General features: G+C 54.2%; 1 protein-coding gene across 1 annotated transcript in view; it reads left to right on the top strand.

The window, feature by feature from the left end:
- The window catches only part of LOC133343501 (rhotekin-like), a 45,349-nt gene that overhangs the window by 17,485 nt on the left and 1,562 nt on the right, over window positions 1-26,302 (top strand). Inside the window, 11 exon segments of the mRNA XM_061553161.1 lie at window positions 3,373-3,572; window positions 4,588-4,646; window positions 5,540-5,593; window positions 6,740-6,822; window positions 6,824-6,858; window positions 8,819-9,073; window positions 9,959-10,053; window positions 23,412-23,518; window positions 24,953-25,096; window positions 25,483-25,651; window positions 25,800-25,907. Coding sequence (XP_061409145.1) covers window positions 3,373-3,572; window positions 4,588-4,646; window positions 5,540-5,593; window positions 6,740-6,822; window positions 6,824-6,858; window positions 8,819-9,073; window positions 9,959-10,053; window positions 23,412-23,518; window positions 24,953-25,096; window positions 25,483-25,651; window positions 25,800-25,907 — 1,309 coding nt within the window.

The raw sequence follows: 26,302 nt of genomic DNA, 5'->3' as shown, positions 1-26,302 counted from the left end.
CAGGGAAACCTTTTGAACAGCGAACGAGATTCACACAAAATATCGTAGACCGAGAAATATTCCAAAGTCCTTAATTTAATAAGTGAAGAAAAATGTATTCATGTGCTACATTTCCTAAGAAAATGAACAATCACGCAATAAAACGTTAATGTACATATTTAATATTACAGCTTCCGCCCTAGGACGGGCTAACAAGTAACATATTATCGCCCTGAATAGAGTGTGCGCTGTTGTGCGCGAGCCCATTGCCAATGAATCCCAGCGATTTAAATGAACAATTACTACGGCCCCCCCTTTCGCTACGGGCTCGTTATATAAACCGCTGCTGCTGCTCTACACTCGCGCCGCACGCGCCTGCCTCGTACGGGCGGTGTTTTACTGCCTCAATTAAATTCGCCGATGCACAGGGAACGGGAGCGGGGGGGCTCCGATGCTCCACAAGAACCGCGCAGAGAACATTGGCGACGCTTCCTTCCACCGTGCGTGGAGTGCGCGCCACGTTATGCGTTCATGTTTAACTTCGCGTGAGAGGGCTTAAGCCACTCCTCATCGAAGGTTTTCCGGGTCGCTGGTCGACTGGAGAAGGTGGCTCGTGACGACAGTAATAGCCCAGTCGTGGTGATAAGTATACTGGATGTGGTGTGCCGGGCGCGGATTAATTTTCCCGGTCGCTCGTAGGCTGGAGTAGGTGGCTCGTGACCAGAGTTGCAGTGTGCCGTAGCGAGGGGTATACTGGATGTGGTGTGCCGAGCGCAGGAAACATGTCACCGGCCCGGATGGATCCGGCTTAAATAAATCCCTGCTTGCACCTTTGATTTTACGAACAATTCATTTATTTTTGTTATCTATATGTTGGTTTAATTTTGATTTAAAGCTTTCGTGACTGGAGGGATTCATATTCTTGGTTCTTTCGGTAAAGTCACGTAGAAGATAAATAATATAATAATATCAATATAAAAAAATATAAATTGTCACGACGTTTCGACTGCAACACAAGCAATCATCATCAGGTGTGAAATCCACAGCAGTTGCAGTCGAAACGTCGTGAGAATTTTTTTTGTTTTATATTTTTATTATTTTATTATTTCCCTTCTACGTGACTTTACCGAAAGAACCAAGAATATATATGTTGGTTTGTTTTGGTTTGTTTTGCTTGCGCAGCTTGGGGCCCTGATTCAGTCGCCTCGCAGATTTCGAGAGACACCCCAATTAATCGAGACACCGTCCAGGGGAACACCCAAACGGGGGTGCGAGCACCGCGCTGACGGACGATATTTTGGGGTCGGGCACGGGGTGGGGACGCTCCGCCACTCTCTCCGCACTCAACATTCTGCCGGGGATTTAATTTTGTTATGTATTTTTGTCGGTGGTGGCTGTCGCCTAAGCCCAGCACCTGCCCTGCCACCGGGTCCCGCTAGGGGATTTTAGATGTTTTTTCTTTCTATTTCGATCCATGCCACGGTCACTCACGATCACGACGGAGCGCGCGAGGGTGCACGTGCCCCCCCCCCCCCCCCACCGCCGGCACGCCACCCCCCCCCCAAACTCCGCGGACATCGAACGCCGTCCGGTTGTGTTGCTCACGCGCGGCGATCCTCACGCACGACCGCATCGCCGGGTTCAATTTGCTCTGTCCTCGATTAACCTTGCACGTCTCTGCCAAGGCTTCTTCATCATTATCATTGTCATCATCGTCATCATCGTCGTCGTCAGCCGTGATCTATCAACTGCTGGATGACGGCCTCTCACGCTCTTGCGATGCAACCACGTTTATTTTACACGAGCTCACGTTCTCGGTGAAATCTCTCTGGCTGTCCGCATTATTTCCTCTCTGTAGAAGGGCCATTGCCCGAAACGTCCGCCTTGTGTGCATGTTTCTGAGACCAGTGTTAATGGCAAACCGGTGAAGCGTGGTTTTGGAGACGCTTTGTGGTCGGGTTAGTGGTCGCTGCTATTCGGGTGCGGCGATCCCAAGGGATGAACACAGCCGCTTCCGGTTGAAATTCCCACGGAGGCCGCCGTAATGCGCGGATTCGCTACCGGGGGTACAAAGCGGGGCGTGCAGCCTCCCACTGAGGAATCCGATGAGCTATGAAGCTCTTTTTTACTCAGATGTCCAGTCGGGGCGGGTCAGAGAGTTACAACAACGATACAAAAACACGATAGGAGTGCAAAGTATAGGAAAGGTGAACAAATTACACACAAAAAATGTGTATTTTACAGGTAAGGCCCACTGAGCTTATTAGCTTCTTTTTTAGAAGCAACCTGGCCACAAACGATTGCTCAACGAAGTGTCTTATCATGTGAAAACATATAGCAGCCAAATAATCGAAGTGCTCCAAACGCACATTTCTATATGTGGACGGTTAAACCGGAGGACCCGGAGAAAAAAATCCACACGGCCACGGGGAGAGAGACATGCAAACTCCAAATATACAGCAGGCGCCTGGGTCGGCATCGAACACCCGATCTCCTGCGCACCAGGCGAGGTAGTTAACATCTCGCCACCGCGGTGCTCGTGCCATCCTCCCTCCTTGCATTTCTCCTAAGCCCCCCCCACCCCCCCAAAATGTTTGGCGACGATACACCAATGACTCTTTCTGTCCCGGCCCACAACTATCCTTGAGCCATCGTCTTATTGTGGGCGGGGTGGTTCGGTGGGGATTGACGGGGCTGGGAGGTTTGGTTACGTGGAGGATTGGCGGGGGGGTGGGGAGGGTTAGCGAGCGTGGGTTCGCGTGGCTTGCCCCGGAATCCGGACTGAGAGGGACCCCACGCCGCTCGGATTAGCGGCGCTTAGCGCGGCTCCACCGCTTACGACAGCTTCGCGGGATCTTGAGTTTTCGTCACAGGGCCGGATCCACCGGCAGAACACACGAGGGCCCTGGACGGTGGATTTTTGTTTCGTCGTCATCGTCGTAACCACCACCATCATCACCACCATCGCCACCTTCACCATCTCTCACCACCATCATCATCATGTGTGGGGAGCGGTGGTGGCGCAGTGGTTATCGCACTGCGCTATGAACCCAGTGAACAACGTTCGATTCACGTTCACGACCGATAATAATGGCGAATATTTGAGCCTGCCCCTGCGCCGCCTTTAGTAACCGGCACCATGTGTATAAACATCAACACTAGGGAGACCTCCTTGTGTGCCATGCCAGCCTTAATAGGTGCCCGCTAACAACATTCTCCCTAAGAGAACCTGTACGGGGGGGACCTTTGTCTTTGCGTGTTGCCTGTCGCAGTCATGGACGACCTCCCAACCTTGAACTTTTCGGTTTTGACGTCTGCTCTAACGCACCTCCGTGTGCCGTGTGCCATGCGTGTCGTGTGCCGTGTGCCGTGTGCCGTGCGTGTCGTCGACAGGACGCGGGGCTGCAGGCGCGCATCGAGCGTGAGATGCGCGTGCGCGAGGGCGCGTGCCGGCTGCTGGCGGCGTGCTCGCGCGCCGAGCAGGCGCTGGACGCGGCGCGCAGCCTCCTGGTGTGCGACGCGCGCGTCCTGGCGTGCATGGCCGAGCTGCAGCGGCGCCAGGAGGCGCAGGTGCTGCGGCGCGCTCAGCGCAGGTCGGTGCAAGACCCCCCCCACCCCCGCCCTGTCGGCCGGCGCTCGCGATTCAAAACCGCTCAGGAATCGATCGCGCTTGCACAGACGGGCACCGCCGTGCCCGCTTGCGCTCATTGGGCTCGTCCGCTTGCGCACGCCGCTGGGGCCGCCCCGCTCACGGCGCGCGCCGCAGCCAACTCTCGCGTTGGCAGAGAGAGACCTGCCACTCGCACGTGGATTTCGCAAGGTTCGACACGAGTGGGTGTCTGATATTTGAAATGCATAAAGAACGAGCGGGGATAAAAGAAATACAATTTATTTCTCGGCAGACAACTCCCAGTCTTCACTCAGTCTCCACAAATGACGTCCCTTCAACTCCCCTGCTGATCTGCTCATGGCGGGGCCCATTTATCCACAATTAAGCAAATGCGTTGCTATAATTAGCGCCGTTAATGGGATTACAGAAGGATTGCAATTGCCACGGTCACTCGTTTCTAAACGACCCGGAATAAGCGGATTTACAGCGACGTCCAGGATGGACTCGTAAGCTACTGTCACGACGTGCGACGGCGTTCGGGATAAATACTGCTGCGTAACCTGCAGCCCTTTATCGATCCACTGCTGGATGAAGGCCCCCTGCCCCCCGACTGCTTTGTTGACGTAGGCAGGGCCACGGGCACTGTGAGGTACGGCTAAAAGACACCCGCAAAATATTGAGACGAAAATATTGGGACGAAAATAGTGCGTGTCTTTCAATTTGCGTTTTGCTCCCTTTGACAAACATCGCCCCGTGCCCAGGGGCACGGCTACACTCTGGAAGCATCCGTGGGTACCCACTGGTAGGGGTTACCCTGCGGGTACCGGTCCCGATGCAGAAACCACGCGACGTCACACAGAAACGTCTCTGTATGTCCGCACATACCGAATGTACGTGTGTGTGTTGAACTTCTTTCGCATCGTACGTAGCCAACCGCACTCTTAAAATTGTCCTTCCTCCCCACCCCCCTTCACTCCACGTCTCTTCCTCCTGTCCAGGTCATCGGACGGGGGCCCCCAGGAGAGAGTTTCCTGCACAGGCACCGTCGCCATCACAGGTGCGAACAGCTGTGAGCCGCGCCGCTGCTGGGTCTATGATAATAGTAATAATTATATACTTTGTAGTCATCACGAGCGATCGTGATCTCTCCACTCCGTCGCCACCTCTCATGGTCTCGCGATGCAACGGACCGTCGAGTTTGGGGGTCGGCAACCTTTCAAAGAAGAAGAAGAGCCATTGTGTTTGTCTTTGACCAAAATAGTTTGCAAGCCACATCACACGCCGAGCTACCTGTACACAAACATGGCAGCTTTACAGCAGACGACAAACACATTCTGCAAAAGAAGGAATTAACCACGTCTGTTTAGTTTATTTCCCCCCTTGGTTATTCTTCAACAATACAGTTTGACTTGTTGTACATTTTGTCGTCGCCAAGACATTCCATAGTGACCCATCGCCTGCCATATTTAAACAATAATCTTTGTTAAATTATGTTTAAGAATGTTTACATATATATAAATGTCTGCCCACTTGACGGGTTGCCGACCCCTGGCCACGGCACTGCACACGAAAGCTAATTTCGTTGCTCCGTCTCCGTGGTTGACGTGCTCGAAAACGATTTTTTCACCTTTGACCTCCGCTCGGTCGTTAGTCTCGACCACCGGTGATCGTCACCTTCCAGCAGTGACGCGTGCTGTCCCAATTTCGTGACAGTAATCGCTGCCGAGCTCATGGTTGAGTTCATAAACTAAAACTGACCGATTTTTTTATTTTACCGGATAAAGGCCCACCGAGTTATACAGCTCTTTTTCAGAAGCGACCTGGCCACAAGTGATAGCTCAACAAAGTAGCCTATCAAGTGGAAATTTATAACAGCAGCCTAATGCTCTAACGTGTAACCTGGGAGAGCTGAAGGGTTTTTTTTTGTTTAATTCTTCTGTGTCCCAACAGATATCCGAATTCCGTTGATGTGGAAGGACACGCAACACTTCAAGAACAAGGGTGGTGAGTTTTCATTTCGATTGTTTTTTAAGCCAGCCAGCCAGCCAACCGGAGCACAGGCTGAGGCTAAGTGTTACTAACCTCACATTAAAACTAACAATAACATATTTAAAAATCACAATTAAGAGACAAACTACGCATATACTATTAAAAATAATATTTTTAAAGTAAAATCTCACCAGTGATCCTCAAACTATCCGGGACACTTTTCCAGTACCCAAAAAAGGCCATCATTTTTATTTTATCATCCTTCCCCCGCACCTCCGATTAGCACGGTTGGCTACGTACAGTGCAAAAGAAGTTCACCATACATACAGCCATACATTTATATCAGTGGCGGGTGATGTTAGACCAGTCCTGGGCCTACGCCCGGTGTGCTACGTGAACATCGGCACTGGGAAGGTAACGACCAAGACGGCCGGGCGTTGTGCTCGCCACACAAGGCCGCTCGTGCACAGCGCTGCTGGTCTTCTTCACAACATTGACATCGCGAGTATATTTTGTATTGGCGCTATCGTTCTCGCAGCGCAAGGCGATCGTCACGAAGGAAGGCGCTGCGGTGTTTCGCAGACGCGGGGCTGCAGTCGTTTCTCAGTAGAGGGCGATGTTGTAACTTATTTTCCAAAACGACAAATCTGCGGTGGGATTTTTTAAATCCACAACTAAAGAGATTTTTTTTGGGTAAGTGAATATAAATGTGTCGTTAGTAAGGTTTGTCACGTGAACAAAGCGTGCCAATTAGTTACTACTTCGGCACACCGATGTGTTTGGAGAGCAAACCCACGACATTTACAATTTGAGTACGACGTTTCACTGGGGATTACAACCAGCCTCATCAGGCGATTAGCCAGAATTGTGAAGAAATCCTCCTGATTCAGTCTTAAAAAGAGCAATGGTGATGTCATCACTGTGACGTCATCACGTGCGAAGACCAGAGAGGGGTTAACGTCGTCATATAAATAACAATGGATCATGATCATCTGAGACGATGCAGTACCTACGATTGGTAGGCATAATATTGGTCACAAAAGTTGGCAAATTGGGACCGTGACCTCGGCAGTGCATTAATAGATCCTCGCAAACTGCACTTGCCCCAGCTGTCTGATGAAGGCTACGCGGGGGATCTTTGTCTGTGTCTGCGTGCGGCAGAGTCTCCGCGGCACGCCGTGTTTTGCCTGCTGCGTCTCGGCTCCGAGATCGTCGACACGGAGATGGTCCTGGTCGACCGCTCCTGTCACGGACGTGTGCTTCGAAGCTCCCGCCGTCTTGTAAGTCGCCCCACCCCCCTCTCGCAAAGCCACGTGTGGACCCCTACCACGAGATCCACGTGTGCACCCCCCGCAAATATTTGCAACCCCCAATGAACCTACAAATACCCCACACGTTTCCCCCATCACGGCTCCTATTTTGATCATATCTCCGTTCGAGTTGACGACGTCCACTTCGCCCGGGTGACGGTCTTGTTTGTGACGAAGGCGACGCGAGGAACGCCCGGCCGGGTGGAGAGCCACCGCCACGAGAGAGTACCGTCTCCCGCCCCGTTGTCGTAACCGTCGGCCGTGATCAATCCGCTGGCAATATCAAGGCCTCCCCCGAGATCTCCGCCGCCGCCTCTCGGTTTTTATGCGATCCGTCGCGAGACTATTCCATCGCTCCATCCCCCTGCCGGGGACGATGCCCCACGGACGCGTTCCATTTCGTCGAGGGTCCGTTCCGCCGTTTTGTTTCTCTTCCGCGCTGGGATCCAGGCTGACGGCCGTCGCTGAGTGCGCGTCGCAGCAGCGCCTCGAACAAGGAGGTCGATTTTGTTCCCGCTCTGAGCTCAGCGGCTTGATCTGGGAAAAAGAAAATGTTCCTTGGCTTGAGACGGCGGGAAAAAATAAATCTCGCGCCGACGCCCGATCCTCACACGTGTTTAATCAAATCTCGCGAGAATAACTCGAGCGCCTCTCCCGCCACCCCCACCGGGACGAAAACCTACGCTAAACATTAATACTCTCGAAATGAAAAGCACGTTGCTCGATATTAAAATGTACTTTTTTTTTTTACCACAACAGAAGAGGAGAGTTGGTATCTTTTGAAGCGCCTGCACAGCGATATTTATAGTTGCACGAGATGAAAGGGAGAGGCCGGCTTTGCCGTGCGGTGCGCGAGTGAGCGCGTGTGTGTCTGTCTGTGTGTGTGCGACACGTGTGTGAGCGGTGGTGCAGCGGTAAGCGTCGTGCGCTAACGAACCCGGTGACCCGAGTTCGTTTCCCGCTCACGGCGACCCGAGTTCGTTTCCCGCTCACGGCCACGCCAACGTCAGTGACGATTATCTAAACCGGTACCTGGGCCTCCCCCAGGTCGACTCAGCCTCAAATTAGTATCTTGTGCGGTGTGTAAACATCGCCACCGGGGAGTGGCGTGGTGCTGGCCACCCTCTTCTCCGCTGTGCCAGCCTTCATAGTCGCTCGCTAACAGCACTTGCCCCCAAAAGTCTGTTGAGGTTATACAGGGGATCCTTGTATTGTGTGGCCAGTATTGCCACGCTAGAAGCCGTGGTGCATTAGGGGAAAAAATGTACGGCAATAGCCGCCGGGAAACGCATTTAGAGCGATCAACGATGGCAACTTGGCATGGCAATGGCATAGAGTAGACAAGCGTCTAGTGGTGAACGTCTGATTGGAGCACACAACCTCGGGTAGTCATGTGACCCGTCTGTGGTCTGATTGGAAGCTGCCATCCCAGTTGCCCACCAGGGGCGGCAGCGATCAGATTTAGTAATCTTTTACAAATAGAAAAAGGGTGGAGCAACCATTGCCGTTGATGATGATGATGATTGCTGGCAATTAATTCCCTAAAATGTCCTTTTTTTAGTGCGGTTAACCGCCAATTCTTTCCGGGGTAATGCGGTGGGGGCAGGAGTGGGGTGGGGGACGGCCCGGATAAAACAGAAAGAAAAAACGGATCGTGTTAAGCGTGTAAATTAGACAAAACATACAGAGTGTGTGTTGCTTTATCTACAAAACAATGGGGTGAACTCATCTGTTGACATTGTAATCGCTTTGTAATCGGTGATTACGTCGGCACTGACCCCCGGACGAGTGAGGACCAGCTCATAGTTAAATCATCTTACTCAACGGCACGAATCGACCCAATGGTTCATTGTCAATCAAGTGCAATGTTACGAATAATCACCACCAATTTGCCATTGCCCCCGTCTGTCCGTCTGTCTGTCACGTGCAGCCGCGAGGCGAGCCCCGCGTTCCGCCTGCGCGTGGAGGTCTACAGCTGCTGCGCGGCCGAAGACTCGTGCCGAGTGGGAGGCGGCTCGGCCGGCACCCAGGTGGGGGCCAGGGGTCTCGCCGGGCGGATCAGCGGCTCGCTGGGCCGCTCGGCCGGGCGCAGGGCCCGGGCCGCCCTGGACACGTCGCCTCGAGGGGACGCGCCAGCCTCCGGCGCCGCCGCCGCTACCTCGCCGCCCGTCACCACCGTGGTCAGGTGAGGCCACCGCCACCGGGACGGGTGGTAGCCCCCTTGCCCCCGCCAGCCGTGCCCACTCTTGACTCGTATCACAAGTCGAGCATGCATAACGCGTGGACTCGTTTCTTCCAAACCGCTTTTTGTGTTTAGTTTATTGTCCTTCCCCCCGCACCTCCGATTAGCACGGTTGGCTACATACGGTGTGAAAGAAGTTCAACATACGTACGGACATGAAGCCAGGACATTCTGAACTGGTGCAAAAAAATCTGAAAGTGGTCTGACCCAGCCAACTCAGCAGGTCTGACAGAGCCTCTGCGACTTGAGCCGTCCCGTTAATGCAGGGGTCGGCAATCTGCGTGCGGCTCTTGAAGGACTGCTTCGTTGGCGTTACTTATTAAGGACCGACATCTCGACTTCGCATTGCAGCTCGTCAAGCATCGGCTCTTTGTTATTTTTGTTGCCAACCCGTGCCTTGATGGGTTGTTGCTTATAAAATCGAAACTTAGGCTCACGGTACACGCATCGAATCGTGTGCGTTGGAGTCGAACATTTCCAATGTAAACAAATTATGTGCTCGTGGGGTAGCTTTTTTTCATATCCAAAGATCAGAAAAAAACTGAGACGGTAAAGATGAGACAGAGAGAATCGATTCTTGAGTTGAATCGCGACCACGAATCGCGACAACTCACGGGATCGCTGCTGGAACAATAACCCAATGCCCATTTGAGCAGAGAAGCAATGTTCGACAAAGCCCGAGCCGTAATCTCGATTAACACCTCGTCTCCAGCCTGCGTCACGAGAACGATTCATCGAGATAGAAAAACAAAACTAATTTTTTCACCTCTCTTCGCGAATGTCGCGAGTCGTTTATCTTCCTCGTTTTCTGTCTTCCGTCTCTCTCAGCGGGCCCAAGTATCACCTCCTCGCCCACACCTCCCTCACCCTCGACGACGCCCAGGACGGCTTCCGCACGCACGACCTCACCATCACGGCCACAGGTGAGCGCCTTCCCTCACGTCGCCCCCCCCCCCCACCGCACCACCATCCCGTCCACCTTCATCCAGTGCCAGATGATCCTAGTAGCACAAGTAGCTACAAATGTAGCTACGGGCCCCGCACTTTCAAGGGCCCCGCACTTTCAAGGGCCCCGTGCTAAATGCTTTCAAGCTATCAATTCCGATTCAGTGATTTTGCACTTGCTCTAGTACTATAGTACTATACTGCCTTCGACTTTTACGAACGATTGGGTGTTTAAGGTTAGCGATTTGTAGTATTATCCGGCTGTATAGCAAATGAAAAAATAAAAATGTTTTTTTTATTTAGGGCCACTTTATAACAAACGCAACAGGCCCTGCACTAGCTTCATCCGGCACTGCCTTCATCCCCTCTCCCTCGGTCACGCCGCCCGCCTACTCACACGCTGGCACTGAGCGGATGCTAATTCGGTTCACCACAAGACCAGGGGGCTGGCGATGGCGGCGAGGGGCTGATGGGAAATGCCGCGCGTGAAGCGGAGAGCAGTGAGCGGCCTTGACGATGCGTGGGTTTCCTTTGAAATGCAGAGCACATGGTTCATCATCGTCGTCGATGTCCCGAAGCTAATAAAATGTCCACGATCATAAACACGGATATGAGCCCAGCAGCGGCGGTTACAGTGGCGCTGGCTGCGGTGGGGGAGGGGGTCGGTCTGGCTTGCGGCGCAGGAGGGCGGAGGGTCACGCCACGGCAAGTGTGGCGTCAGAAACGCGCCAGGCTGCACACTCGCTCCGTCTCTTGTTACCGATGGGGGGCGGGCTGTAGGGGCGGGCGGGGGGCCGCTGGCTGGCGAGTCGTCTCACACGGCCAGAACTCCCTCCCCAGTGCACCAGCACCCAGCCTCCCTCTCCACGTGCGTGCGAGCGAGCGAGCAGCCTCTGACTCTCGCAGAGCTCGGGTTAAAAAGAGAGACGCCGCCGACTTCATATCGACGACATTCCGTCACCAGATTGCGTCAAACATTCACCATCGGCAGTGGTCAGTCCTCTGCCGCTGGATGGCAACGGCTTCCCACTGGACCGTCGCCCATCTCTCACAATGCCACGATAATAATAATCTACCGGCGACCTGCGCACAAGCTGATGTCAACGCTCCGTCTCCCCGTCGAACCGTCGGACATTCCCTCCAGCGCGTTTCTCCTCCGCCACCTCCATCTTGACTGCCATTCCATCGTCATTATCAGACATCGTCTCTTCTCGCAACTCACTACGTCTCCCCATCTCCAGCACTCTTCTCAAGAGTCGCAACGACGTCTTTGCGATTGGCACTACAAAGTGCATACTAGGGTTTTTTTCCCACCCAATTTAAAAAGCACTGCGTCATTTTATATTTTTTAAAAATGTTGCCAAAGTAGGAAAACGTATCCGCGCAGTCTGGGGTTTCGCGAGGCTTGACACTGCTGCTGCTTGCTGCTACTGCTGCTGAATCCTAAATCTGTTTGGGATTTGTTGGTGCGCCGTTATTGGGGTTTTCGGCGGGTGAGCGCCAGACCCTCCGGCGCGTCTCACTCTCTCCTCAGCGGAGAGCGCCTGCAACCCAGAGAAGGGCCTCTTCCTGCTGGCCCCGCCAAGGGGTCACGACCCCCGTGGGGGTTGTAGGGGGCGGGGGGGGGGTGAGATTGGGGGTTGAATGGGTTGTGGCGAATGATGATGATATCATCGGGTCTTTGGGAGAACACGAGTCCCGTTCGGTTGTTCCCATGACAATTAAACATTCTCGCTCGACGCGTAATGATTGACTACCCCAACCCCACCAACCTCCTCCACCCTCCCCTCCACCCCGAGATTCAATTACTCGTCGAGATTTGAGAGAGTTGCAGTATCGATTTTAGTCTCACCCGCGTCGCTTCTCGTTTTGTTACCCCATTGTTTGGGCTCACTCCCTGAGCCCAAACGTAAGATTTATCAAAACATGTTAAAGGTGCAGCCCTGCAATTCCTTGCTCACGCCACTGCTGGCGGAAAAGCCTCCACTACAGAGAGCTCGAGAAGGATATCCCCTGTAGAGGGTGTTTTTGGCCTACTCTTCCACACTGTCCAGGCATCTTGGAAGCGTTTGGATTACCCACGCTCTCTGGGGTAGGGGGGGTATGGGGTAACCCACACTCTCAATATAATTCCTACAAACATTAACTAATCGGCTCTGAAGCCCAGAATTCACTGTAAGGATATCGCGAGCAAGGGAATGGATTTTAACGGACGAGCGGATGCGCCGTTACGCGTGGGGGGTTTTGTGGACGGGCTGCGGGAGGGGGGGCGCTATGGGGGATGTGGGGGCTTGTGCGATGAGGAGTTAGGCGAAGGATTTGAGTCGCTTCTGCCTCGGACAGAGAGCGCTGCCTCGTTACCTCGATGAGCTTCCGCCCGGCTTCAACGGGGCATTTCATTCCGCTGGAGTGAGATTGAAATGTCAAACATCAAATGCGTTGGCACGGCAGCGGCTTGTAATTATTTGATCAAAGCTGCTCTTGAAGTGTGAGGGCCCTCTTGTGTTACTTGATTATTTTTTTGTCACGCTTATTGACCCGGGGGAAGCCTCGCTGAGTCTCAAGACTCATTTTCAGCAGGGTGCTGCCAAGTTTTTTTTTTTTCTTTTGCAGTAGGAGGGGGGAGGTCGATGCTGATGCCGTGAGTAAATCCCAGTTGAGTCATGTGCAGGTAATCTTGCAGCGGTGGAATGTTTTGGCCAGCACCAGTTACATCGGGTGTGTGTGCGTGTGTGTGGGTTTAGCGCTGCGCTGCAAACCCGGCAGCCCAAGTTCGATTCCCGGCTCACGGCCAACACCAGTGACCATTATCTGAACCGGTCATGGGCCTCCTCTAGGTCCACTCAGCCTCGAATTAGTACCTGGTGTGATGTGTAAATGTCACCACTGGGGAGACAAAGGCGGCCGGGTGTGGTGTTGGCCCCCACCCCCTCGTGTGCTGTGCCGGCCTTCATAGGCGGTCAATAACAGCACTTGCCCCAACAGTCTGTTACAGGCTATACGTGGTATCTTTGTTTAGTTATGCCCAAGCAGCTACTGTTTGGCCAGATAGAGGGGGCTAAATGGGCGTGACATGGGCTGGTACAGGAGGATGTGGAGCTGAGTGGATTTGCCAATGACCGGTGTCAAGATCGGCCTTTATGGACGAGGCTCGTGAAGTACGCTCCTGGACAGTTGGATGCAATCGCCCTCCAACAACAACGGAGTAGCTGATGCTCACAAAATCCTCGGAGCCAGGTAGCTAAAATGCCGAAAGTTGATAGGAGGGGATCAAAGCTGGTGAATCTGCCAGTCATCTCAGTCAGTCAACCCATGGCACCTGAGTATGTCCCATGACCTCCAGCACAGCAAGCCTTCAACACTTCACGTGACCTCAAGGTGCACGTGACCTTGCACAGGCTCCACGGTGACGTCACCGCCACTTAGTGGCGAATGGCGGCAGTTGTTGTTGTTGTTTAGCTACGGGAGGAAACTGGAGAACTCTGAGAAAACTCGCACACAACAGGGGGAGCAAACACAAACTCCATCACGTGGAAGGAAACCGCTATGTGGACGGCTCCCATCACGTGGACAGAATCCATCACGTGTGGCTTAAGTTAGATGTGAAACTCATTACCCTGCATCCTTCATCGTGTTTATTGGACAAAATGACAAACCTCCTGGAACCACTTCCTGCTCCGTTGTGGGCGCACAAGACCCGGGGACATTTTCACAATTCTGCCAACAGCCTGGCGATGCTGGTTGTAACTACCAGAGAAGCATCCGTTACCCACTTGTTAACTACTTCTGGGTTGAAGCAGTAACACCTGGCACAAACTTGATTTGGAGCTTTCGTGACTGCAGGAATTACTCTTTGTTTATTTCGGTAAAGTCACGTAGAAAGTAAATAAATTAAATAATAATAGAATACGATGTTTCGATTGCAAAACAATCAACCGTCATCAGGTACAAATGAAAGAGAAAACAAACATAGTAAACTTATAAATAAAATATGATACAACACAGAGAGTCGGCTAACATAACAGTCAACACCCTACCTGGTTGATTACGTTCTTCCAAAGATTGCTACATTTGAGAGAGAGACAAAACACAGACACGGAGACACATAGACAGACACATAAGCAGAGAGAGATAACAGAGACACACAGAGAGAGACACACACATAGGCACACAGAGAAACAACGCCTCTGTGTCGAGGCCTTAAATAGAGAGAGAGGGGGGCATGCTAATTTCTCTACCCCCCACCCCTCTCACTTTACTGAAAGAACCAAAGAGTAATACTTGCTTGGCATGTTTATTCATCGCGTGACAACTTATCCATTGGCCGTGTCAGGTGGTAGAGGGTTCATGACACACATTTAACTTCCGTGATCTGGCCCACATCTTATCAATGCTTCGAGTGAGTAGGGCGCCATGGTGGCGAGATATTAAGTGCCTCGCCTGATATTCAGGAGGTCGTGGGTTCCATCCCGACCCTGACACCTGTATATTTGGAGTTGGCGTGTTTCCCTCTCCGTGGTCACATGGATTTTTCTCCGGGTGCTCCGGGTTTTCCCTCCTCATTTAGAATCAACGTGCGTTTACAGTATTTGGCTGCTATACATTTCCACGTGATAACCCACTTCGTTGAGCTGTCATTTGTGGCCAGGTCGCTTTTGAAAAAGAGCTATGTAGCTCAGTGGGTCTTACCTGGTAAAATAATAAAACATAGTCCGTTTTACTTAAATAGTTTTACAAGCATACACTGAACTATATATTTGTCATACGAGAATAAATTGTAATCCCATTCATTGAAATTCAGGGAACAAAATATTAAATAGGATTGTTAATGGGGATTACAAATGAGGGACATGGTGGTGATGATGATGATGATGATAACGGATTGTCGATTAAGGAACGCCATCAAAGTTGGAAGCAGCTTTAAGGATTTTGAACATCCGGCCCACATCCGTCTGGTGACGACAAGCCATGATGTAACCACAGCCTTCGTTTTTCAATTGTTCGGTTTGCAAACACCCACTCGTTTCACTAGGAGCAAAGGGGTGTTTGTAGCCCGAGGCATGAGTCACAGCCACCGCATGAGTCGCTCTCATTCCATCTCATCTCTCGCTCCCATCATCCTGAGCCACTGTCACCCCCTCTCTCATCTCCTCTGCCTCTCACTTCCGCACTCCCCACGCGCCTCTCTGTTCCTCTCTCTCCCCTCCCCTCTCTCTCGCCTCTCTCTCTCCCCTCTCTCTCTCCCCTCTCTCTCGCCTCTCTCTCTCCCCTCTCTCTCTCCCCTCCCCTCTCTCTCCCCTCCCCACTCTCTCTCCCCTCTCTCCCCTCCCCTCTCTCTTTTTTTTTTTTTTTTTTTTTTTTTTTTTTTACGATCAGTGGAAACAAGAAGATGCTCGGTGTATTCGGCACTTTGTTTCGGTCATCATTTCGTAATTTTTTTTTTTTTTTTTTTTTTTTTTTTTAAAACGGGGCTTTATGTTGCCCTCGCTCGCTCGCTCTCTCGCTCACTCGCTCTCTCGCTCGCTCTCTCGCTCACTCTCTCACTCACTCTCTCGCTTGCTCGCTCTCTCGCTCTCTCTCACTCGCTCTCTCTCTCGCTCATTCTCTCGCTCACTCTCTCGTTATTTACGCCGCCCCCCTCGCAGTCCTATGGCCTCCGACGGGTAGCTCATAACAGCATGCAGAGCTCCCCGTCATCTGCCACGGAGCACACGGCCTCCTCCATCGCCCACTGCTCCTTGAAGGCCGGCACGGCGTGGGTCAGCCGCGCAGTGGCGGAACTCCAGCCACACCCTGGCTCCGACCAGAGCGCGGAAGATGCCCAGGCTGCTGGCCGGACGTTTCCCCTCCAGGGCCACCTTCCTCGCCCTGTAAATGGCGAGCTTGGCGTAGCCGACAAGCACGTTGACCAGCCCCTGAAGATGTTGGGATCCGTCGCCCTTTCGGTATCCAAAGATGAGGACCGTCGGGGAGAAGTGGAGGCTGAACTTTAGGAGGATGTTTCTCAGGACCTTGAACAGCGAGTCCAGGCTCTTGCACTCCACGTATTGGTGCGCCACCGTCTCCACTTTTCCGCAGAACCGGCACTCCGGGGGCGTGTCAGTGAAGCGCGCCAGGGAGGCGTTGGTGGTGACGGTGCCGTGGGCGATGCTCCAGCTGAGGTCGCCGATGCGGTTGTACGTCGGGCTGGAGTAGAGTTGCCTCCAGCGAGGCCTCTCCGGAGAGATGCAGGGCAGGGCTTTCCTCCAGGCATGGTCCTTATGGCTCCTCAGGGTGTCCTGTTGGTGAAACCGGACCATGTAGGAGTAGAGCACCTTCCTCTTGACATTTGCGAAGGCCACCTCTGGTAGGTCCTCCAGCCGGCACAGGTTGTGATCCGCCTTCGCTTGTCGGCATTGGCGACGCAGTGGCACGACGGAGAGCTCCGGTGGAGGGGGACCGAGAGGGGCCTCGTCATCCCCAACGCCGATGGGGGGCGTTCTCCCCGCTGCCGCTGAGAAGGCCACCTTGGCTTCGGCCAGGATCCGGGCAGCCACCCGGAGCGATTGCAGCCCTGTCTTTGCGGCCATGTCTGCTGGTCCGAGCCACCGGCCCCGTGTTCCAGGCTCCACCAGATCTCCCATCCTGGTGAGCCGCGCGTTGGTGAGGCGCCTCTCCATGCCGGGGGTGGCGGTGGTGGACGGCAGCTTTGTCTGCGGGTTCCTGAAGATCGGTTCGAAGACCAGATCCTCGGCCGATTGCGGCTGGTTCAGCCTCCTGACGGCGAGGGAGCTCCACGTCTGCAGGACGCTCCTGTAGAAAGGTGGCAGCTGTCCCAGTGGGAGGCCCTGCAGGTCCATGTAGAATAGTTGTTTGGAGCACTGCAGACCCCCCAGCTGTTTGAGTAGGAAGGAGGCCGTGACGCTCCAGGCTGGTGCAGGGGTGGTGGCGTGCAGGAACTTTTGTGCGGCCTGCAGTCGGAAGGTGGCCAGCTGACTCCGCACGCACACCAGCCCGTGACCGCCCTCGTCCAGTGGCAGGGCCAGGACCCCAGCCGCGACCCGGTGTCCTCTGCCCGACCAGAAGAAGTCGAGGACTCGCTTCTGAAGCGCGTTGACGAGGCTCATGGGGGGGTGCAGGGAGAAGAGTCGGTGCCACAGCATGGACGTCACCAGCTGGTTCACCACCAACGTCTTTGTCCTGAAGGTGAGGAACTTGCACAGGCGACTCCAGGTGCCCAGCCGCTCCTTCACCTTCCCCTCCAGCTCGACCCAGTTCCTTTGCGGTGGTTCCTCCTCTGGTCCCAGGAAGACCCCCAGGTGGTGCAGGGATGTCGTGCTCCAATTGATGGTTTTTGCCTTCTCCGGACACTCGGTCATGTCCCACGCTCCAACCAGCAGGCCGCTGCACTTTTGCCAGTTCATTTTGGATGAGGAGGCCTTCGAAAAGACCTCCTGACACTCGTGCAGCAGGGCGACATCATCCAGGGAACGAAGGATGAGGAGGATGTCATCGGCGTATGCCGTCAGGACCAAACTGACATTTGGTTCCCTGAGCACCAGGCCGCTGAGTCTCCGCCTTATGAGATTCAGGAAAGGCTCTAATGCCAGTGCATAAAGTTGGCCCGACAATGGGCATCCCTGCCTCACTCCTCGGTCGAATTTGACAGGGGCAGTGAGGGTGCCGTTGATCTTGATCATGCACTCCGCCTTGGTGTAGAGTAGGCGGATCGTTCGGACAAACCCATCTCCAAAACCAAAGGCCTTGAGGGTTCCCAGGAGGTATTTGTGGTCCACTCTGTCAAAAGCCTTTTCCTGGTCAAGGGCCAGAAACGCGATTGGGATGCCCAACCTCTGGGACATCGCGATGAGGTCTCTGACCAGGAAGATGCCGTCGTGGATGGATCGTCCGGGGATGGTGTAGGACTGGTCCCTGTTTACGACTTGTGCAATCACCCCTTTCAGTCGCAGGGAGAGAGCCTTCGTCAATATTTTGTAGTCGGTGTTCAGGAGGGACACCGGACGCCAGTTTTGTAGGTGCCTCAGGTCTCCGTTCTTGGGAAGCAGAGTGAGCACCGCTCTCCTCCAAGACTGAGGCATCACCCCGGTGACAGAGGCTTCCTCCAGCACCTCTCTGTAGTCCTCCCGTAGGGATGGCCAAAAAGCGGCGTAAAACTCCCCTGTTAGCCCGTCTAACCCTGGAGATTTATTTGGGGCCAGTCCTCCTACAGCTGCGTCAAGGTCATTCCTGGTGAGCTTTAGCTCCAGCAGCTCCTTCCCGTCTTCCTCCAGGGTGGGTAGACCGCTCCATGCCTCCGCCTGGGCCGCTCCCGATGTTTCTTCAGGGGAGAACAGGCTGCCGTAGAAGTCTCTGATGATGGTCGACTTCTGCTGGAGTTCGTGCGCCAGGACACTGTCACCATCAAAAAGGCACTCCATGTATTTGCGTCTCCCGTTCTGCCTCCCGAGGGAGTAGAAAAACGGGGATCCCGTGTCGAGGTCTGTGATGAGCTTCACCCGGGATCGCACAAACGCTCCCCTCGTCTGCTCCTCCTGTAGGCCTTTGAGACGCTCCCTAATCTCCTCGTATTCTCGGAGAAGAGCAGGGTCATTGTCCTCGGCGAGGCGACTCTCCAAATCGAGGACCCGGGCTTCCATGTCGGTGATGTCCGCGTTCTTCAGTCTGGTGCTCCCCCAGGTGTATTGTTGGCACACCAGCCTGGTGTGCACTTTGCCCATGTCCCACCATTGGGCCAGAGAGTCGAACTGCGTTTTGGTTTTTTTCCACTCTTCCCAGAAGTCCTCGAACATCTCTATGAAGGTGCCATCCCCCAGCAGCGAGTTGTTAAAATGCCAGTGGGACGCGCCCTCGCGGGCTCTCTCCAGCCTGACACGGAGCACGATGAGGTTGTGATCCGTGAAGGGTGCCGCCCTGATGCCAGACGTTATGGCGCACGTCACAAAGTTCTTAGAGATGTAAAATCTGTCGAGCCTGGACTGTGTCACCGAGCCATCGCGCCTCGTCCTCGTGTACGTGAACTGGCGTTGGCCAGGGTGATGTATGCGCCACACGTCCACCAAGGCGGCGTCCTCCAGTAGTCCCTGCATCTCCCTCTTCGGCCCAACTCCCCCCTGCTGCCTTCCCGAACGATCCAGGGCGCCGATTGTGCAGTTGTGGTCGCCACCCTACAATCACGCACTCGTCGTCCGGGATCCCAGCCAGGTGCCTCCTCAGGAGGTGCAGGAACGGGATCTTCTCCTTGTTGTTGACCGGCGCGTACACGTTCAGTAGGTGGGTGGTGACATCGCCCACCCTGACCGTTACCGCGAGCAGCCTTCCCTTCACCACTTCGGTCTGGGTGATGAGCTCGGGATGAAACCCTTTAGCGAACAGGGTCGCGACTCCACAGGAGGTGTTGTCAAGGTGGCTGTAGAAGGAGTCCCCTCCCCACTCCTTTCTCCAGTCATCCTCGTCCTCGACCGTGAGATGCGTCTCCTGAATGAAGAAGACAGAGGCAGCGTGTTTCCTCGCAAGAGACATCGCGGAAAACCTCCGCACTGCCTCCCTGCAGCCGTTCACATTTAGGGAGGCGATGTACATAGGCATTGGTTTTTGCTTGCCTCCATGTCCTCCCACTTCCTAATTTGTCTGCGGAAATATCTCAGCTTTGCCCTCTCCTTGCCCCGGGACTTGAGTCCCTGATTGGCGAGGACTCTGTCGGCTTGAGTCACAGAGGCCTTTATTGCCTTGCTGTCCTTCCATCGAACCATGGCCATGTCCGCTCTGTCCTTCCTCAGGTTGGTGTCATCAAGGAATTTCCAGAGATCTTCCGAGGAGACCAGGCAAGTCTGAGAGTCAAGGACTGTAGACTCCTGGCTGCTGTCGCTCCCCACACTGAGGCAGTCGTCCCGATCAGAGTCGATTACCCCGGCGTCCGTCTCTGCTGGAAGAGCTGCAGCGGCTGGGCTGGCGCATGGCCCAGCGGCATCCTCTCCCCCAGTGTCGTGGACGATTTGGGATGTCTCCTGCTCAGGCTCTTCGGGTGGATGGCCCCGGGGTGTTTCTTCCACTGGTTTTGGGTCAGCAGTGGGACGGGGACCTTCCTCGTCATTCCCATCCATTTCATCCTCGGTGAGTGTGCTTGATGACTCTCCACCGACTTCCTCCTCTTGGTCGAGGGCTGAGCCAATAGGATCTGTCATCGTTTCATGCATAGCTGGTGGGGAGTGAGTCTCTATCACCGCAGTAGACGGGTCGATTTCCGTGGCGATGTCGCCTTCATCGTCCGCGCTCTCCTGCTGTGGAAACCCGTCCCCAGACACACGCTGCTTCTTCCTTATGACGAGTTTCTTCCTCGCCGCCCGCGCGTCACTCGGCGTGGCGTCCGGGATGGCGAAAACCATGTCGTCGGCGTCCGGCAGCTGTTCTGGTTCCTCCCCCGGTGTGGGAGGTTTCACCGCTTCTTCCGGTTCGAGGTCTGGGAGGGGTTCCTCCTCTGAATTAGACCCTTGCGATCCGGTTTCTTCAGTATTTTTCCTCTTGCGATTAGTCGCTTGAGGTGGCGATGTTGGGGCCACTACCTCAGGTGTAGGAGGCTGCGTGGCTGGCGGGTCCGGTGTGGGCTGTTGGGGGCCTTGTTGCAGTGGGGGCTCTTGCTGCTTTCCCCCCTCTGCTGTGCCTCCCTCCTCCCCACTCTTTTCTCCGACCCTTGGCGTCGTCGGTTTAGGGCAATCCCTTCGGAAGTGGCCCTCTTCTTTGCAAAGATTGCATTTGATGCAATCCTTGGCATAGTACAGTCTATGGGCAACGCCTGCATAGACAATCACAAACGATCCCTCCCCTTGTTGTCCGGGAGTCAGTAGGACTTGCACCTGCCTCCTGAAACAAAAGACGTGTTTCAGGGTGGGGTGTCTGCACCCCAGCGACACGCCACGTACTGGCGACACGACCGTGCCCAGCTTGGACACGTGCTCCAGCATGTCCTTGTCGGGGATGTAGGGCGGCACGTTGGAAACGACGATTCGCGCCGCCACCGAAACGATGGGTTCCAGTTGGACGTACACTCCCCGCACGGTTATCCCCTTCTCGACGGCCGCATCGGCCACCTTCTTCGTCGTCAGGAAGAAGACGGCTTTCCCGCTGAGCTTCGCGGCGTGGGCGATGGTGTCTGGCGGGACGATGGCGGCCAGGGCCATGACGTACTCCTCGATCATGACGGAGCTCGAGGCGTAGCAGCGGATGCCGTTCTCGCGCGGCGGAAATGTTCGCTGCGCGCTTGGGGGGGTTGGCCTTGGAGCAGAGGCCCGAGTGGGGGGCCTCGTGGCTCCGGGCAGATTGGCAGCTGCGGCCTGTGCGTAGGTGGCCATTTAATGCCTCCTACCCTCAAACGCTGCCTGACTGTGGTGTAGCGCTTCTATATAGAGCTCCCCTCGAGAGTGTAAACTGAGGATCAAGAAGTAATCCTCGTTGAAGAAAATAAAGAAAGTTAGGAAAAGGAATAAATTAATTTATTGAATAAATTAGATGTATTTATTATTTATTGAATAAATTAACCTATTGAGAAAAAATAGAATGTACAAATAAATAATAAATGGAGATCGAATTATAAATTTACGTGATAAATAAATAAATAAACTGTACCTGCGCGAAAGGAGCCCAATAGTTAATCATTAACCATTAGGCTTCCTAATCCGCAAAGTCAACAGTAGCGTTCAAATTATCGTGTGGCTTAAACTCTGTGCTTTAACGGCAAATGCTCACACTAGAAACAAGTTATAACAAATCTTAAATAGTTTGAGAATCGCAAACTGAGATTAACAACATAAGCAGAAGAATACCGGAACTATAAGCAAAGTATAAAAAGCCAGTTAAAGTATGAAAACGATGCTTGAATAAACTATGGGTTCGACCACCGCACTTTAGAAACCACAGCGTGTTTCAGAAGGCTGTGCCTCCCCCGAGCTGTTAAGCTTCAGAAAGTAAAGAAAAATAGAAAACCACACAAATATGACTACCTGTGTGTGCAAGAGGCAGAATACTTACTCGTACTGAGTAAAATCTGTAAAGAAAAGAAGCAGTTAGAAGCGGGTTTTTAAAGAAAAATGATAAGAAAATCAGGAGCTCAAACGAAGCTCCCCTCTCTCTCGCCTCTCTCTCTCCCCTCTCTCTCTCCTGACCTTGTCTCATCCTTTTCTTTTTTCAGCCAATTAAACGAAACTTTCGTTTCTGCTTTTTTCTTTCCATAATGCTGTTCCATGAAATATCCAAACTGTGATGACCCCCCCACTCCCCCAATCCCCCACCTCACCAACCCCACTATGTGTCTCTTAGCTACAATGTAGGAGTGGTGGTGCCGTGGTGGTTATAGCCCACCGTGCTGTGAAGCTGGTGACCCAGGTTCCATCTCCAGCCACGGCTAAAGCTGGGGTTGAATGAGATCTGAACCGGTCCTGGGTACCCCGCCCCCCCTCCCTCCACCCCTCTCACCAACCCACACTGACCAGCGTGGTGAAGTATGTTCAAACATTGCCTATCACTGACAACCAAGTTCAAATCCTAGTTGGGCTGGGGGGGTGTTGACTCGATGAGCTTCCGCCCATCATCATGCCACTGGAGTCAATAAAATAGCTACCAGTTTAAATTTCGATTTAAAGCTTTCGTGACTGCAGGGATTCATCTTCTTGGTTCTTTCGGTAAAGTCACGTGGCAGAAGCGAGCTACCAGTTTGTGAGGATATGGACAGTGATTGTCCTACGGAGAGGCTCACCCCTGCCATTGGGGTTAGCAAGTTCCACCACTGGCTCAGGGATGTAAACAGGAGATGTGCACCAATGCCTCATTGCTCATCCCATCTGAGCTGATGACATCACGTTGAACTTTGTATGTATGTTGAACTTCTTTCGCACCGTACGTAGGCAACCGTGCTAGGTGCGGGGGAAGGACAACAAGCTAAACACTAAAGCAGTTTTAAAGAAATTAGTTTTCAAATTAGATTTAAAAGTGCATAGCTCCAGTGGCTTCATAATCCCGGAAGGAAGAGGGTTCCAGACGGCCGCAGAAGCGCATCTGAAAGCGCGCGATTGCAGTGACCATCATTGTTTGATGGCCAGCAGCCAAAAGCCGCTGCTGCGAAAATGACCAGAGTTGGTGCTTCTTGACTTCGTTCACTGCGCTCTGCACAGAGCCGCCCCCACGCAGCTGGAATGGAACGTCCCACACGGCTGCGACGCGCGTGAGCGTCCCACGTGATGGCAATGGGAGGGGGGACGCCAGGGGGGGAGCGGGAGAACGATCGGGGCGCCCGTAACGTCTTCAACCCCCTCTCTGCGTCTCTCTCTGTCTCTCTGTGCCGCGACAGAGGAGTGCTCCTTCTGGCTACCGCTCTACGGGAGCATCTGCTGCCGCCTCGTGGCCCAGCCGCTGTGCATGACCGACGTGCGGATGTCGGGTTCCCTCACGCTCCAGGTTCGTTCTCCCGTCCTCCCCGTGCCCCTCGCTCTCGACCCTTGCCGCGACGGCCCCGACGTTTCGGGAACGGTCCTCACCGGCGGCGTCACCGCCAATCGCAGCCTCACGTCAGCGGCGAAAACTGCCGACGACGATCCCGTTCTGTTGTTGCGCACGGTGGCAGAAGCGAGATGCTCGGGAGCTAAATGCCCGCTTGTCAGAGTCAGAATCAGTCTTTATTTCGACTGGAGGAAGCCAATGATTCCGATAAGGAATCCGATGGAGGAATCCGATGAGCTATGAAGCTCTTTCTTACAGATATCCAGGATGGCCGGATCTGCTGCTGGCCACACCGAGAGGGCTTCAGCAGAGAGAGAGTTTGTCTCGTGATATGCTGTTCCTTCTCCTCCATCGAAGGAGTGCAGACGACAGTGGTTTACTCTATCGGTCCATAGTTTGAGTTACATGGCCACAATCGTAGTATTGTGGCTTATCTTGAATGTATCTCTGTGGGTCTCTAAGAGTCGCTATGTTACGTGTCTCTATTGGTTTATTATGTGGTCCATAGTTTAGCTTGCATGGCCACAATTGCAGCATTGTGGTTTGTCATCGCACAACGATTACTGTACTAATGAGTCCATAGCAAGAAAGAAACTGGTCTAAAGTTGTCTCTGATGCTGTTGTTTTTTCTCTCATTATTATTTGCTTTGTTGCTGAAGTTACGTTTATTTGTTGAGACCGTTTTATTTTGGTGACTGAGATCGATCACTCATGCAAATGAGACCTGGCCTCTTGAGTTCTTACCTCCGATTATTTCGGTTGGCTACGTATGGCGTGAAAGAAGTTCAACTTACATACCTGTTTCAACACAATAAACCTAAAGCTTGAAACTGCTTCCTGAAGGGATGGCCACACTTTCAGCTCTCTTGAGCTGGTGGTCTACACAAGGCTGACAGTATTATACAAACAATGTGGTGGTCACATGACATGCACGCAAGGCATGATGGGAGTCGTGCTGTTCAGCTGTTTGCGAGCAGCACACCTGTGCGTGCTGTCATGGCGGTATCGCTGCGTCGAGCAAGCACAGGCTCGAGACTTTTTTTTCGCTTGGTTAGGATGCTTTGAGGTACAGAAGGAGGATATCTCACAATAGTGGAAGAGGGGAGAACCTCACGTTCATGCATCGTTACGATTACGCAAACCGACAAAAACCGGGAAGATGGACAGATATCCCAGCAGAGGTACCGCAAACAGCGAACGTTCCGGGGAAACTCAGAACAGGTGGCAACCCTAACTGGAGCCGCAGTTCAGCAACCGTGGCAACGCATCGACGAGCTTCGAAAGTGACCGCCAGTTCGTGTTACGGAGTCCAACCCCGGCCGTCGGGAAGGCCGCTGGTTGTGACGCATTCGCTCTCCCCCCCCCCCCCCCCCCGGGCCGTGACCGACACAGCAGCAGCAGCAGCAGGGCCCCCCCGCCGAGTGGCCCCCCACGCCGCTCCACGCCGCGCTCAAGGCCGGCGCTCTCTCGGCCTACGCGAGCCGGGCAGCGCTGGACGAAGGCCAGGCGCCGCTGCTCAGCATCGCCGTCACCAAGGCAAGCAGCCGCGCAGCCGCGCGGCCATCGGTTGAATCCACGGGGCGGGCGGGCGGGCGGGCAGACGCTTGAACGTCGTCACACTACGGCTGACAGGGGAGACGTTTGAGTGGAATGCTACGCCGGTGGACATTCCACCCGCTCGTCCACCCGCTCATCTACCCAATCATCCCCCCCACTGCTCCTACACCCATTCACCCGCCCACTCAACTATCCCCTCGTTTGACCATTCAGCCATTTACCTGCTCGCTCAACCGCCCGCTCAGTCAATCGCCCATTCTCTCACCCACTACACGCGCTCGCTCACTCACCCGCTCATGCACTCACCCACCCACTCGTTCGTTCACCCTCTTCACCCACTCACCTAACCGCCCGCCCGCCCGCAGGAGACACGCCTGCGCGTGCTGGAGCGGGACGCGTCGCGGCACCGCGGGCCGGGCTTCACCATCACCAACGTGGAGGCGGGGGCGGGGCGCACGCACGCCCTCACCACGCCGAGCCCCGGCGACGCGCACCGCTGGCTCGAGGCGCTGTGGCAGCACCAGCTGGACGCCGGTGAGCCGACGACGCTCGCCATGCCACTCACACCGCCTCCTCTCGTTTGTGTCGTGTGGTCCGGTCGTTCACGATCCCCGTGCCCCCCGATCCCTCGCACCCCCCCCCCTCCCAACCCCCTCCCTCCCTCCTGCCGTGTCACTCCCAGAGTCGTGGAGGCAGTGCTGCAGCAGCCTCATGAAGATCGACGCCTCGGCACTGAGGAAGCAGCCGTCGTTCGGGGGCCACAGGGGCATCTCTCTCTACGAGCAAATGCGTGAGTACAGCACGTGGTGTGAGAGAGTACAGCACGTGATGTCAGAGTACATCACGTGGTGTGAGAGTACATCACGTGGTGTGAGAGAGTGCAGCACGTTGCGTCAGGTGCGAGAGTACAGGTTAGTGAGTACAGATGAGCGAGGACAGTCTCACGGGCCCCCAGGATTACTCGCGAGCCCGTATGGCCCTCCATCACTGCATGGTAACACAGCTGAGATAATCTTCAGTCAGCACCTTGACAAAAACGACGACGAGCCCCAGGGGCAGCCAGGGTGGCACAGCCGAGACCCCAGGGGGCAGCGAAGGGTCCCACGGCATCCTCGAGCCAATGGTCGCGCAGTTACCTGCGACGAACGATTGCCCCGTTACTCGCATTCACGTGAACGTGTCTTC

Source organism: Lethenteron reissneri, chromosome 17, assembly GCF_015708825.2.
Source record: "Lethenteron reissneri isolate LAM-NWPU_2019-01 chromosome 17, ASM1570882v1, whole genome shotgun sequence".
NCBI lineage: Eukaryota > Metazoa > Chordata > Hyperoartia > Petromyzontiformes > Petromyzontidae > Lethenteron > Lethenteron reissneri.
Note: the sequence above shows the minus strand (reverse complement) of the source record. Positions and strands in the feature narration are given on the sequence as shown.